General features: G+C 42.4%; 1 protein-coding gene across 3 annotated transcripts in view; it reads right to left on the reverse strand.

Annotated features, from left to right (window-relative positions):
• APBA1 (amyloid beta precursor protein binding family A member 1) overlaps window positions 1-14,788 on the reverse strand; it is a 239,651-nt gene that overhangs the window by 36,922 nt on the left and 187,941 nt on the right. For all 3 annotated transcript variants that reach the window (XM_022573543.2, XM_089913286.1, XM_089913285.1), the window contains exons 3-4: window positions 4,461-4,556; window positions 168-207 (exon numbers count right to left, since the gene is read on the reverse strand). In XM_022573543.2, the coding sequence (XP_022429251.1) occupies window positions 168-207; window positions 4,461-4,556 (136 nt within the window). The remainder of the gene's footprint in view (window positions 1-167; window positions 208-4,460; window positions 4,557-14,788) is intronic.

A 14,788-nucleotide genomic window follows, 5' to 3' on the forward strand; every position in this document is an offset into this window, starting at 1 on the left:
ACGGCTACTGCTGTTTTAGTCTAAGATTCTAAGACTTAAGACTGAGAATAGGTGACTCTGTGGTCTCTTTTCCCCACTATCGTCTTACAGCCCAGGGCTTCCAATACCCAAAATGCTAGAAGATTCATGAATGACTTGGTGTTCAATATTTCCTTCTCAGCTCTTACCTTCGACGTAGGTTGGGAATGAAGCCAAGCTTTTTCTTGACTGCAATTAAGACAAAGAGGTTTCAAAAAGGGCAAAGCATGATGAAAAATGCATTAACACAGCCATCTGTGCAACATGAAAAATAAATACATCCCCAATGACAGATATTAACCAGTTGTCAACCATTTTGGGCTACAAAAAGTGACGTGTGAATAAACATATGCATTTATTATTAAAGGTTACCCAAAGCCCAGAACCATCCATTCATATTTTAGATAATCTAAAAATCCTACATTCTACAATCAGAGAGATGTCTGTCATCTTAAAAAATAACCCATGGACCAAAATTCATAATCAGTAATAGCAATAAAAAGGACTCAATTTGTATTCTTAAGAATTTGGGTGTCTAAGTGAGAAACTGCCAATTAGTAAAGGCACCAATGAAATGATTATATGCTAAAATTAAGAATTCCCTTTGAGAATTTTATTCCACTTTATGTCTTTGCTGCACTGATCTCTAACTGTGCTAAAAATGATTGCTACAGTTTTTATCTCTTCCTTTCATCCCTTACTTATGTATTTTAGTTTAAAAAATCCATTACATAAGTTATTATTGTGTTACCTTAAAATAAGAACCCAATAAACAAAGAGGTAATTTAAAAACCCTGGAATTTCTTATACTAAGTAAAACCTCATAGCAAAGGTCAGTCTCCCAGAGCATCCTTGGAAGTGGATATAATCAGCTAGAAACCTTCTAGAACCTGATTGGATGGCAGTTTAAATGCTAGCTCTCAGAGGAGCAGTACTTACCACTTGGTTCCTTTCACAAGCAAATGTCCTAGAGTTAACTCTCAGTGGAATAAGAATAGGTAATTCATTCCTGCTCCAACCAGTGACAGAATTTGCAGCTGGTATGTCTAGGGCAGGGTGATGAGAGCATTACAGGAGAGTGGAGAGCTAACGTAAAAGACAAGAGTCCCTAAAATGGGCAAAATCAGGGTTTGCATGGCCACGGGTTATCTTCAAAAAACCTAAAGATTTTCATTGCCAAGAATCTACCAGGTGTTAGGTGATCATTTCAGAACAAGACTACCTAGTACAACATAGCTGCTCAGTAGGTTGACTTGAATTGATGGTATACTCTGAGGTGCCTAGTGGACTCGAAGGCTGAAGGGCCCTAGATGATGGCTGGTATATCATGGGAAACAACTCCATATCATAGCACTTTATACAGTGCTCTTCACTTGGAAGATGGGAATGGCTAAGGAATGATTAATTAGTTAATATTTGCACAACATTCTAAAAAATATTAATGTTAATTGTTATGTGAAAATTGGAGGCAGTCAAAGAAACCATTTTAAGACTCTAAGCTCAATCCAGGACAATGACAAGAATTCAACACTAATCACACAATACACAATGCAGATCAATCTCAGCAAGCCTGCTGCAGATGTGCTCACTGGGATGAAATGGTTCCTCACACCAAAGAGGGTGGGTTTCTGGTTTCAGAAAGGATCACCTTTAAAGAAACTAAGGACACAAGATCACCAGGAACGAAAAGTTACTGGCTGCTAATGCATTTATGGAAAGAGGCACACCTAGTGAAAGCCAAGATTATGTGGATAGGAGAAAAGAGGACTCCAATTTCAACGGTGCTTCACATTAATTTTACTTTCCATTTACTCAAGTGAGAAGATAGGCCCAGCTGAGTGCCTGTTGGCTTAAACTCTGTTGCTTTAAGGAAAAAAAATCCGTAACTTCATGGTATGCAGATGAAAGCGAGCTTCTTCATAAGAGCCAAAGACCTTTAGATTATTATTCCCCAACCATTTCCCTGTCCTTGCCCTCAGCATCTAGGGGCAATGAGGGCTTTACTTCATCTAATCAAAATGGTTTAGCCTCCAGGTACAACCAAGAAGCCAATTTATATTTATATTTTCTTGGGCTATTAGATTTAGATTTTAGCAGATGCTACAAAAGAATTGCTTTAGTCTATGGCTCTAAAAGCTGCTGTTTTATTTAGAGCCACAACGGAGGGCATTTGGTACATTCACTTATTCTCTATTCATGAACTCATGACTGGCTTTCTTTAATCTCTGGGGTAGTAAATTTTTTTTTAAAGAGTTTTGTGAAACGAAAGAGTCTCTAATCTCTAATTATTGCACACAAAGAGGATTTTCATCGTTATTTCTAAAGATATGCAGAAACGTGTGCCAAATGAGAAACTTGCTTATTATATCTGATGAATAATCAAATCAGATGTCTGATTAGCCCTGTGTTTTCCCACATGTGGACAGAGATGAACATTAGTTGATCCTTAACATTCAAGAATTAATAAAGCCACATTCAAGAACTTAAAGGCCAAATCTCTGGGATGTTCCAGGAGGTCACATAAACCATGTGTAGAGTCCGGAGGCTTGAAAACTGCAATAATAACGTGCAAGCTACCCTGTCCATTCAGTGTGTGACCGGCAAGTACTCTTCATTGCAAGGACAGCAGATTCTGGTGTTAAGAGCCTGGGCTCTCCGGAGCTCTGGATTCAAAGCCTGGCCCTACCACATGTGAGATCTGGGACCTCAGGTAAGTTACTTAACCTCTCAGCTTCCTCCACTAACAAATGAGGACATTAATTCCTACCTCGCAGAAGTATTTTAAGGACTAAATGAGATACTATGTGACTTGCTTGGCCTGGTGCCTGAACACTATAAATGCTCAAGAAATGGTAACTCTCATTACTGTTATTATCACTGTGGCTTTTCTTCTTGCCATTTGTTCTTACCTATTCGTGTGCTATGAATAAAGTACAAGGTGACGTTGTAGGATGCAGGGCCAGCAGAAACCGTAAGCCCATTACTCCAGTTCCTGTGGCCTGGTGAAGACCAGAGAAGGACAAAGCATATTTCAAATCTAAATTCTAATGTCGGTGCCGTTTCAGAGAAGGTCTCCTCACGTTTCTTTGGTTTAATATGAATAGATTAATGAAAAAAATACTTCTCCCCCGCATGAATATTTAATGGCAAACGTATGTGAATTCAATGATATTTTAAGGGTAAATTTTAACTAAGACTCCTTTTAGAAGCGATCTGCCACTCAGGTTAAAATGGAGGTCGCTTTCTTCCATCGAATTTAATGGAAAATTATTAGCAAAAGGAAGGAAAAATGAGACAATCATTCATCATGTGGTTTAGCTCTTTAACGCCTGTCCTCAGTGTTGCTTAGGCAGCATCTCGATTTAGAATGAGCTGAGCCCACACACAGATGATGGTGCAGGCCAGTGTTTACCTGTTGCTAGTTCATAAGTAGGTAAGGGTAGCAGTTAGTCAGGTGTCAAAGGACAACAGGTGCTGGAGAGGGCAATGGCTCCCTCTCAGGGGAAAAACACCTGCCCGTTTCTAGCCCCAGAACCCTTAATGGGAGCAAAGCAGCATCTTCTGTCATCAATATTCTCTGCCAGTGCTCAGCATGGCCTCCATCAGTAGGGTGACCATACGATTTGCTGTCCAAAGAGACACTTTAAGGCTGCACTGTCCAGCAGCCCCTAGCCACACACAGCTATTTAAGCTAATTTAAATGGAATAAAATGCAAAATTCATTTCCTCAGTGCCACTAGCCACACCTCAAGGGCTTGCTAGGCACACGTGGTAGTGTCTACCATATGGGACAGTCCAGAAGTAAAACATTCCCTGCATCACAGAAAGTTCTCCTGGACAGCGCTGCTGCTTTCAAACGTGAGACGGGGTGCTCACCAGGTGTACTGCTTGGACAACAGGTGTGAACCGGAACCACCCCAGGTAAGCCAGGACAAGCAGTCATCCTGTTGTCATGAAAGATATTTCACTTGGGCCTGAAATAAATTAGTATTTAAGAAACCAGCCCATTTCCCAAACCACAGAGCAACTGTAATGCCATGGCACTGAGGCTCATAACACCTCTAGGAAGGATGCTGCTAAACAGAGCTTTTGATGTCCCACGTCCAAGAGAAGCTTCTGCCATCATGGCAATGTTCAGTAATCTCTGCTTCCAGTACAATAGCCACTAGTCACGTGTGGCTGCCGAGCCCTTGAAATGTGGCTAGTGTGCCTGAGGAGGTGACTTTTTCATTTTATTTATGAATTAAAATAGACACCTGTGGCTAGCGGCTGTCAAATTGGATGGCATGGCTTTATCACCGAATTCCACGCTGGAGAGATCAGAATTTTTCTCCGCAGGGTAATCTGGGTCGGCAGCTCTGTTGGAGGCTGGAGAAAGCATAAACCAGAAACAGAATAAGACATAACGGGCTGATGGCTTTTGAAACAAAATGGTACCCTACCTCTTTATTTGTGGAGGCTTCCGTGGGGTCACTGGGATGAAGGGGTGTGCTCGAAGACTCTGCACCCAGGGGTGAGGAACTGCCAGGAGACGGGGACTGGAACACAGACAGCAGAGGAAATCACAGTGAGCATCACAGAGTGAGGGACTGGGTGAACCGCCCAGCCCTGGGGGACACAGAGGTCCTATCTGAAGCACATTTCAGCAGTGAGAAAACTTTCTTGGAAAGGAACTGCCAAATGTACATAGAAGCCTTGGATTTGTCGAGCTTTCGTTAGATTCCTGCCCTGTTTCCAAAGGAGCCCTTACAGTTCTACAGTTCAGCCTCACCCGGCCCCCCACCTTAGGCCAAGTGTTCAAGCATCGCGAAAGTTGAATATCAAACTTAAAGCCCTAGATGAATAAAGCTAATAGTGATACTCAAATGTTTCCGTTTTTAAAACATTTTTCTTACTGAGGGAAACAAAAGACTTTGGGTGCTAAATGTCTTATAAAATCACCTGCCCAAGATTACCTGAAAGGAAAGGGAAAAATTAAAACATGAAGTTTTAAAGAGGCAGCCGGGACTGATTCTGATGACTGGAAACCACACCACCTGTGAAATATTCTGTCTGATATAATCCAGAGGCCACTGAAAACACAGAGATATTTCGGCATCCAAAAAACATTACCTTGATACTCTTAGAAGAGTTAAAAAATTCTTTGTTAAATGGTATGTTTAAAAATAAGGCATAGAAAAGGTTTGGAAAGCACAGTCCCCAACCTGGTGATGGGCTCAGGCTCCCTGTGCAGGTCCTGCTTGAATGGATTTGAAGCTCCAGGCCAGCGCCCTTTAAGCCCTGCTGATTGAATGACCAAAGAAAGAAAACAAGCACAGGGATGGGAATAGTGCAGGCGCTGAAAACCCTCCCCAGCTGATTCCCAAACATTTCTGCATGCTCCTGAAATCTGGGGGGATGAAGAGAACCTTCAGGTGAGCCACAGGGATGCTTACGAATTCTGCAGCCATGGTCCTCTGAAAGGAAGAACATGCAGCTTCACAGTCTGTTGGTGATGTTTGACAGAAGGCATAAAACCGAACCCAGTCAAGGACCTATTCTCTGAGGAAGAGTGGGGCTGTGACTGAGGAGAGGTATGTTCTGGGTAAAGAAAGCAAAATCACACGAGCAATAGCTAGAACCTGCTTCTGACCTCTGGAGACTGAACCTCACGGGGAAGCGGAGGCACAGAGACATCAGTAATACACCTCTGCGTGGGAAGGGAGAATGTCCCACGGAGCAATGGTGCTCAGGAAGGGAGGGGGCATGCTCACATACAAGGGGGGCCCCAGCAAGCACTGTGTGAAATCATAAAAACAATAAATCCTTTCCAAAGAGTCTTAATGACAGGAAACACCAAATGAACTGAAGCATGATACGGTGAAATGCAGTATTATGCACACAGATGTGGTACCATCCCAGTCTATTGCTGTGAAGCCTGGATTTGTTTCCCATGAGCAGATATATCTGATCCTGAGCAGGGAGGTGAGGACCAATGAGCCTCTTCAACACTCACATGCGGAAATCAGCTGCTCCGCAGTTAAGTCAAGAGGATGAGCATTAGGGTAACGTCAGACACGAAGTACCCAAGCCCCACGGTCCCTGGACACAAGAAAGGTGCCCCGTGTGCCTTTAAAAAGAACACACAGAATTTTTCATTCGGCACCCAAGAGAGTTGGTGGGGACTTGCTGAGTTAGCTCTATGTCTGGCCTACTCAAAATTAATGTAGTCAAGTTTTCATGATAATTTAATGCCTTTAAATTTTCCCAGTTTTTCAAATTTGAAGAGCTTCCTTGGACATTTATGTCTATTTTTCCCCAAGTAATTTTCTCTGTCACAAAAATTTTAAAGGTCTAGTCCCTGGGGAAGCTAGAGCAGCTGCTTTTTCTTTAATTGCTTGGTTTGAGAGCCATGTATATCACCTTCGTTGAAAAAAATAAATGCTCCCAAAGTATCCCACAGTGCCTATTTCTCTAATTATTTTCTGTTGCAAATCTTCTGAAAATGGAGTCTTTGCAATGTTGTGAGCAACAGGTCATCGCCAGATGATGTGAGAAGACAGATTATCTGGAGAGCAGGCTGGGATGCAGAAGAGGCAGGTCAGACCCCACAGTAAGGCTCGATGACCAGTCCCAGGTGTCCACCATGGGACACTGGAGAAGAGGCACAAATGTGACTTTGGTGGGCACTGCTCTCACCGAGGTTCTCAGGGGACCCACACCAGCCTTTATCAGGCGGCACTTCCCCTCAGACACTCATGCTCTAGCCTTCTGCATGCAAATGAGGCCCCTTGTGCTTCCTTCTGTTTGCATGTGCCGTTACTGACCTCCACCTAGAGAGTTCTCCCTCATTCTCTCCTTCGAAAGCACTCATCTTGCTGAAGCTTTCTCAGACTCTCTTCAAGGTACCATTCTCCCCTGATGGCATGTTTCGGGTTTTGTAATTATCTGTTTATGTGTCTGCCTCCCCTCTCCCAAGAACTCTCCGGAGGGCTCTTGTCTTATTCATCTTTATAATCCAAGTTCCTAGCCTTGTGTCTTATAAACAGTAGGCACCCAGTAAACATTTACTGAATAACTGATGTCAGTGGGGTGTCCAGCCTTACCATGTTTTCCAACTTGCACAGAAAGCAGTCAACCACTACTCTCTTGCATTTTTTTAGTGATCAGTGGTAAGCCTCTTTCTGATATAAGACCTCTACGCTGTTATGTGTAGAATGTTACATCTGCATTTTGAACTAGAGAAGTGGCCTTTGCCTGTGAAGACTCAGACCTTAGCTCCAGCTAAGCTCCTTCAAAGCAAAAACTGTCCCCAAACAAGAGAGTACCCTACCTGGTGGAAGCCCACTACCCACCACGCCATTGCTGACAAAGTCAAGGTGGACAAACATCTTCAGAGCAGACACAGGCTCCATGGAGCCCAAACAAGGGTGTTAACATCAATTCAACTTCTGCCTTGTTATATGCTCAAGAGTGGAAAGAAAACCAGAAATTGGATAATACTTTTTATATTTCAAAGATGTACTGGAGGCAAAATTTAACCAACAAAATGATGCAAAAAGTAAAAACTATCATTACATATTTCTGTCTGGGGTCTCATGCCTTCTGGGTTACTGAACAGATATTCAGTTTTAGGCAAATGAGACAAGGGTGGGAAGCAAATGTGGGCTTGGAAATTCACAAAGGTAAGTGCCACACAGGGTGTCTCTAGGGAGGTAGTGTTCAAAGATGACTCAACAATTCCCTGTGTTGGTAATTACAGGAGGTCTCCTTAAGCTCAACAATATGTCTTCTGCAAATTATGTTCCAGCAGATTTCCCACAGCTCTGGGGTTCCACAAAGCAGAGCTGTCAGTCTTAAGACTTAGGCTCTTCAATGCCAGGACAAGAGATGGACAGTCCTGATCTTACGCCTAAGGATGCAACAGCATCCCAAGGGAAAGCCAATCATTCATTTTCATTCCAACTGGACATCTCCTTGGGGCAAACTAACGGCTGGTGGTAGAGGTGAGAGACAAACAGTTCCTGGAATTTTCAGGCTATGCACGAAGGGGAAAAAAACAGTGCACAAATAATTACTATTAATTTATTCCTGCAACAGACATTTCAGTGCCTCCTTGTGTTCCTAGCACTGGGCCAGGGAAACAAAGAGGAAAACGATGTTGTGGTTCTGTCCCCCACTCCTTTCCAGGTAGTGGGAGGAGACACGTAAAGTCAGCATCGCGCCAGGTGGCTAGGATATGAATCCATACATAAAGACACAGGGTTGGGAGGATGTCTTTCTGCAGAAGGGGAGGGGTGTCTATCAGCAATGCTACATTGGGAAGGAATTGCTTCAGCTGAATCCTGAAAACGGGATGGTATTCATGCAGCAGGATGGGATGGGATAGGGAAGAAGTGGAAGGTACTAGAAACAGAGGCAGGGAGGGAAGCACAGCTCTGCAGGGAAGGGAGAGATGAGCTGAAGGGCAGGGACGAGTCACCGGAGCCCCACTTGGTGACAAACTGCCTACTCTCTGCCCAGAGGGTATTTTCTTTGTGAGCCGCTGGCCTACGGTCCTCATGGAAGAAGCACAATGTAGGCACTTTAATAACTATTTCCTGAATTAAGGTGGAAAATCTAGAGGGTTGAGGGGTTTGCTCTTCCCTTTCCCTTAATCCTCTTTCATCCTTGGACATCAGCATGAAGAGAAGATTACCACCCAGAAAAGTTGACAGGATGGTAATAGGAACACCCCAAAACCATGGGTAAAGGGCCCCTGGCTCTTTCCAAACGGGCAGTGTTCTTTTCAGAAAGGCCTAAGGACTGAGGCAGGACTGAGAGTAAAGCTGTGATCTGGAGAGGTGTACAGGGACCTTGAAAGACTTTTGGAGGAATTCCAGTCAAAAGACACAAAAAAGTGAGTCTGACCTGGGCCATTCACTCATTTATTTAACATGAAGTACAGACAGTGTCTGGGGAGCCCAAACCCCTGACTGTGCCCAAGGAGCTCCTGATCTAGCAGGGCAGACAGACCCACAAACAAATGCAGTGTGTCCTCCGTAGCAATGTCTCTGAGTCCCTGAGAAAAATAAAAGTCACCATAACATAAAAACAGCCGCTATGGAGCTGACTACTCGCAAGGTTAGTGTCCACCTTAACAGCCTCCCTCCAAAACACTAGCATCTACCTGGTCCATGTCTTTGTCAGCTGGTCTCTGTTGACTGTTGGGACCATCTGGCATTTCTAGGCAAAAACAAAACAAAACAGCAACTGCACTGCAGAGTAGAAGTGCAAATACTGCAAAAATAAATAAAGACAAAGCAGAATCTCAGAAAGTTGAAGGTGGCAAAGTTGCAGAACTGCTCAAACCCACTATGGACCATTGAAAAGTTGGTGGAGTTACGCCAGTTAACAATTAAGAGAAAAATGGAAGGATGACAATGTTAGAGGTGCTTTAAAAGAGCATGATCTGAACATCTGATAATAAAGAGAGGCCCTTGGCAAAACAGTCTTTAAATATTTCTGCTGAAATGGTCCTCTTTATGATTGAAAGGACTGTTTCTGATCATGCTGTGCAAGTCACGTGTGAATTGAAGGCAGTTCTTCTATTGTATGATTCAATGGCTCTTTTTGAGACAAATTACAACTCCCCAAGTCAATACTTCTCTTCGAAGCTCATACAACTCAATAACAAAAAAACAAACAACCCAACTGAAAAATGGGCAGATCTAAATAGACATTTCTCCAAAGAAGACATACAGATGGCCATGAGGCACATGAAAAGATGCTCATCATCGCTAATTATTAGAGAAATGCAAATCAGAACTACTGTGAGGTACCACCATCATTAAAAACTCTACAAATAACAAATGCTGAAGAGGGTGTGGAGAAAAGGGAACCCTCCTACACTGTTTGTGGGAATGTAAATTGGTGCAGTCACCATGGAAAACAGTATGGAGGTTCCTTAAAAAAATAAAAATAGAGCTACCATATGATCCAGCAATCCCACTCCTGGGCATATATCCAGACAAAACTATAATTCAAAAAGACACATGCACCCCTATGTTCATAGCAGCAATGTTCACCATAGCCAAGACATGGAAACAACCTGAATGTCCACTGACAGATAAATGGATAAACAAGATATGGTACATATATGTGGTATATACCATACCATTCCACGTATATGGAATACTACTCAGCCACAAAAAAGAATGAAATAATGCCATTTGCAGTAACATGGATGGACCTAGAGATGATCATACTAAGTGAAGTAAGTCAGAAAGAGATAAATATCATGATATCACATATGCGGAATGTAAAATATGACACAAATGAACTTATCTACAAAACAGAAACAGACTTACCGACATAGAAAACAGACTTGTGGTTGCCAAGAGGGAGAGAGAGGGAGGGACAGATGGATTGGGAGTTTGGGATTAGCAGATGCAAACTATTATATATAGGACGGACAAACAACAAGGTCTGACTGGGATCAGGGACAGGGAACCTATATTCAATATCCTGTAATAAACCATAATGGAAGAGAATATGAAAAAGAATATATATGCATAAAAATCACTTTTCAGTGCAGCAGAAATTACCACAACATTGTAAATCAGCTATACTTCAATAAAATAAATGAAAAAATACTTCTTCTCTAAGAATTCACATATAGATGAAATTATAACCAACATGTTGTGAGTCAAAAGATAAACTAAGCTTATGTTTGTAATTTTTTAGTACTTTCAAGGTAAAGTTCTAATCAAATCCCTTTCTCCCCATTCTTACTTGAAACTTTGGTCTTTGTTGTAAGTGAATTAATTTTAAGTAGGCCTTTGAAGGTACACTTACATAGGGATCCTTTGGGACACCCCTCCCTCTCCTCTGGTGGTTAAAATGTGACATGACACCTTCCATAAGAGTCAAGAGCAGGAGGGAGGAGAGACCATCTGGGTCAAAAAAGGCTTCCAGTGGAGAAGACACAGCCTTTCCTCCACAGTGTCTGGTACTTGGAAGGCCCTGAACAAAGCCTGTTGGTTGGCAGAAGTAAAAAAAAGAAAAAAAAAGGGCTTCCCTGGTGGCGCAGTGGTTGAGAGTCCGCCTGCCGATGCAGGGGACACGGGTTCGTGTCCCGGTCCGGGAAGATCCCACATGCCACGGAGCAGCTGGGCCCGTGAGCCATGGCCGCTGAGCCTGCACGTCCATAGCCTGTGCTCCACAACAGGAGAGGCCACAACAGTGAGAGGCCGGCGTACCGCAAAAAAAAAAAAAAAAAAAAAAAAAAAATCAATTCCTAAGACACTGTGTCTAGTCTTCAAAGCCATCATGACCTGGCTTTCCAATATTAGGGTCTATTTTCAAAAGTATAGGTGATTACAGGGAACACAAGTTAACATTTCTCCTTTGAAAAAGATGGGCGTTTTATTTTGTATTGTGGCAGAACAAGTAAAATTGCAACTGAGGTTTCAGGATACTGAAGGGGTTAACTGCTCAAGCCCTAGCATCTGGCAGAGCTGAGTGTGAATTCTGCCTTTACCACTCACAGCTGAGACCCTGAGCAGGTTCCCAACCTCTCTGATTCTCCTGACAATTGAGGAAAACAGTAATTACCTGCCTCTTGGGATTGAGGTGAGGATTAATTGGTGACAAAGCACACAGAGGGTCAGCTCAGTGCCTGGGCACACACAATGCACTCAATCAATATTTAATAAGTCTTTTAAGATCCCAACAGTAACAAAAGTGATTTCACCCCTATGGGAGAGTGTTCACAAGGACAACACATACCCATTGGGATGTTTTCTTCATCTCGTTTCCTTCCTTATTAACATTTTATTCATGAATAAAATTAAGAAGCACACAGAAGGCTCTATAAAAATCATACCACAAAGATTTTAAGTTAATTTATAAGCCCCAAGACTCTTACTTGTATACTGGCAAGAATAGCTCATTACTGGCTATGGTTGGGGGTATACACGATGGCTGTATGCAATTTCTGACATGCCCACAGTCTCCCATTCAAGGTAGCACATCAGAATATGAGGGCTGAGCATGATGCTATTATGGTGATTGATTTACAAAACAGAATCGTGTGCATATGCATAGCTCTAGTGTTAGTTGAGAACACAGCTTATGTATAACCATAACACACCGAGATACTCCACTGTTTAGGACACCTGGTGAAAGACCCCAGCCAGCTCTAGCCAAGTTTAATGAGTCTCAGTACCCGTGGATCCAAGTACACATTCCCTCCAAAGGAAAATTTCACTGCAACGAAGGCTAGATATGGAGCAACTCACAGAACCTGAGAATAAGTTTATTTTTAAGGTCACCAAGCAGTCGACATACTACATGTGACCCAAACACTAAGAACTCATGAACCTTCTTCACCAGTGTCACAGACTGTGTCTCCCTCCAACATATATGTTGAAACCCTAGCCCCCAGTGGGATGGTATTAGGAGGTGGGGCCTCTGGGAGTTAATTAGGTCATGAGGGTGGGGCCCTCATGAAAGTGATTAGTGCCTTTATAAGAGAGACAAGAGAACGTGCTTCCTCTTTCCCTGCTCTCCACCCTGTGAGGACGCAGCAAGACGACAGCCATCTGCAAACCAGGAAGAGAACCCTCACCAGAAGCTGACCATGCTGGTACCCTGATCTCAGACTTCCCAGACTCCAGAACTGTGGGGAATAAATTTCTGTTGTTTAAGTCACTGGGTCTATGGTATCTTGTTACAGCAGCCCAAACTAAGACATCCAGAGGCTTCTCACTAAGCACCTATTTACTCTCATTTTTAAAGACAGTTTTAACAAGCTCTGAGCAATTCACTCCTCAATTCAAAAACTTTAGTGGTTCCTTTTTGCTTAAAGAATAACTCTTAAGACTCTTTACCTTGGCACTCAAGGAATCCAAGGATTGGCCTTAATTTCTTTACCATTTTCTACCCTTCCAGTTCCTATTCTCTGTCGTCAAGCCAAACTGAACTCCTTTCTGTTCCCTGTATATAACCTGTGAGTTTCTGCTCAGAGCCTTTGTTGATGCTCTTGTCTGAACTCCACATGTCCACAACACACCAAAGGCCCATTTCAAATGTTAACTCTTTCATGAAGTCTTTCCAATATCTTAGGTGAAAGGAATCCCTCTCCTACAAGAGCTGCTTGTATTTTATCTGTGCCATTCTTATGGTGCATCACTTTCTCCCTTATATTTTATAAAATTCTAATGCTATTGAATAATATTTTAATTACAATATTTTAATAAGCACCATGAAGGCAGGATTTATGATTAATTTACATTTTCTTCTTCAAGTGCTTAATACGGGATTCCCCATGAAATATACAACAGGAGTTCAATAAGTGTGTTGAATACGTGGAAGGATGCATGAACACCAATCCTCTAGTATCAGAGGAAAAAGGACACACAAAAAGGAAACAGGTTTATATACACAGTAGGTTCTGGACACATGCAGCATTGCACTTATGTGCTCATGTGGAAGTTTGTACCCACATATAGCTAGGGTTCTTGCCCATATTTTTTTTTAATTTTACTGAAGTACAGTTGATTTACAATGCTGTGTTAATTTCTGCTGTACAGCAAAGTGATTCAGTTATACATATATAATTCTTTTTCATATCTTTTCCCATTATCATTTATCACAGGATATTGAATACAGTTCCCCGTGCTATACAGTAGGAGTTTGTTGTTTGTCCATCCTATATATAAGTTTGCATCTGCTAATCCCAAACTCCAATTCATCCCTCTCCCCACCCTCCTACCCCTCATCAGCCACAAGTCTGTTCTCTATGTCTGCTCTTTACTCTTTTTTTTTAAAGGCTGATTTTATTTTATTTTTAACACCTTTATTGGAGTATAATTGCTTTACAATGTTGTGTTAGTTTTTGCTGTATAACAAAGTGAATCACCTAAACATATACATATATCCCCATATCCCCTCCCTCTTGCGTCTCCCTCCCACCCTCCCTATCCCACCCCTCTAGGTGTACACAAAGCACCAAGCTATCTCCCTGTGCTATGTGGCTGCTTCCCACTAGCTACCTATTTTACATTTGGTAGTGTATATATATCCATGCCACTCTCTCACTTCGTCCCAGCTTACCCTTCCCCCTCCCCGTGTCCTTAAGTCCGTTCACTATGTCTGTGTCTTTATTCCTGTCCTGACCCTAGGTTCTTCATAACCAGTTTTTGTTTTTTTTTAGATTCCATATACATGTGTTAGCATACGGTATTTGTTTTTCTCTTTCTGACTTACTTCACTCTGTATGACAGACTATAGGTCCATCCACCTCACTACAGATAATTCAATTTCGTTTCTTTTTATGGCTGAGTAATATTCCATTGTATATACGTGCCACATCTTCTTTATCCATTCATCAGTCGATAGACACTTAGGTTGCTTCCATGTCCTGGCCATTGTAAATAGAGCTGCAATGAACATTGTGGTACATGACTCTTTTTGAATTATGGTTTTCTCAGGGTATATGCCCAGTAGTGGGATTGCTGGGTCATATGGTCGATGTATTTTTAGTTTTTTAAGGAACCTCCATACTGTTCTCCATAGTGGCTGTATCAATTTACATTCCCACCAACAGTGTAGGAGGGTTTCCTTGTCTCCACACCCTCTCCAGTATTTGCTGTCTGTGGACTTTCTGATGATGGCCATTCTGACTGGTGTGAGGTGATGCCTCACCTTTACTAATGCTTCATCACGGTCTGTCTCCCTTCCTCGGCAGATTCTGCTTGCACGTCTGCACCCTCAGATGATTAGAGTAGTCTTGCAGACACAGCAGGAA

This window comes from Delphinapterus leucas, chromosome 6, assembly GCF_059928025.1.
Source record: "Delphinapterus leucas isolate spDelLeu-1000000601 "Yukka" chromosome 6, BTC_Dleu_Yukka2, whole genome shotgun sequence".
Lineage (NCBI taxonomy): Eukaryota > Metazoa > Chordata > Mammalia > Artiodactyla > Monodontidae > Delphinapterus > Delphinapterus leucas.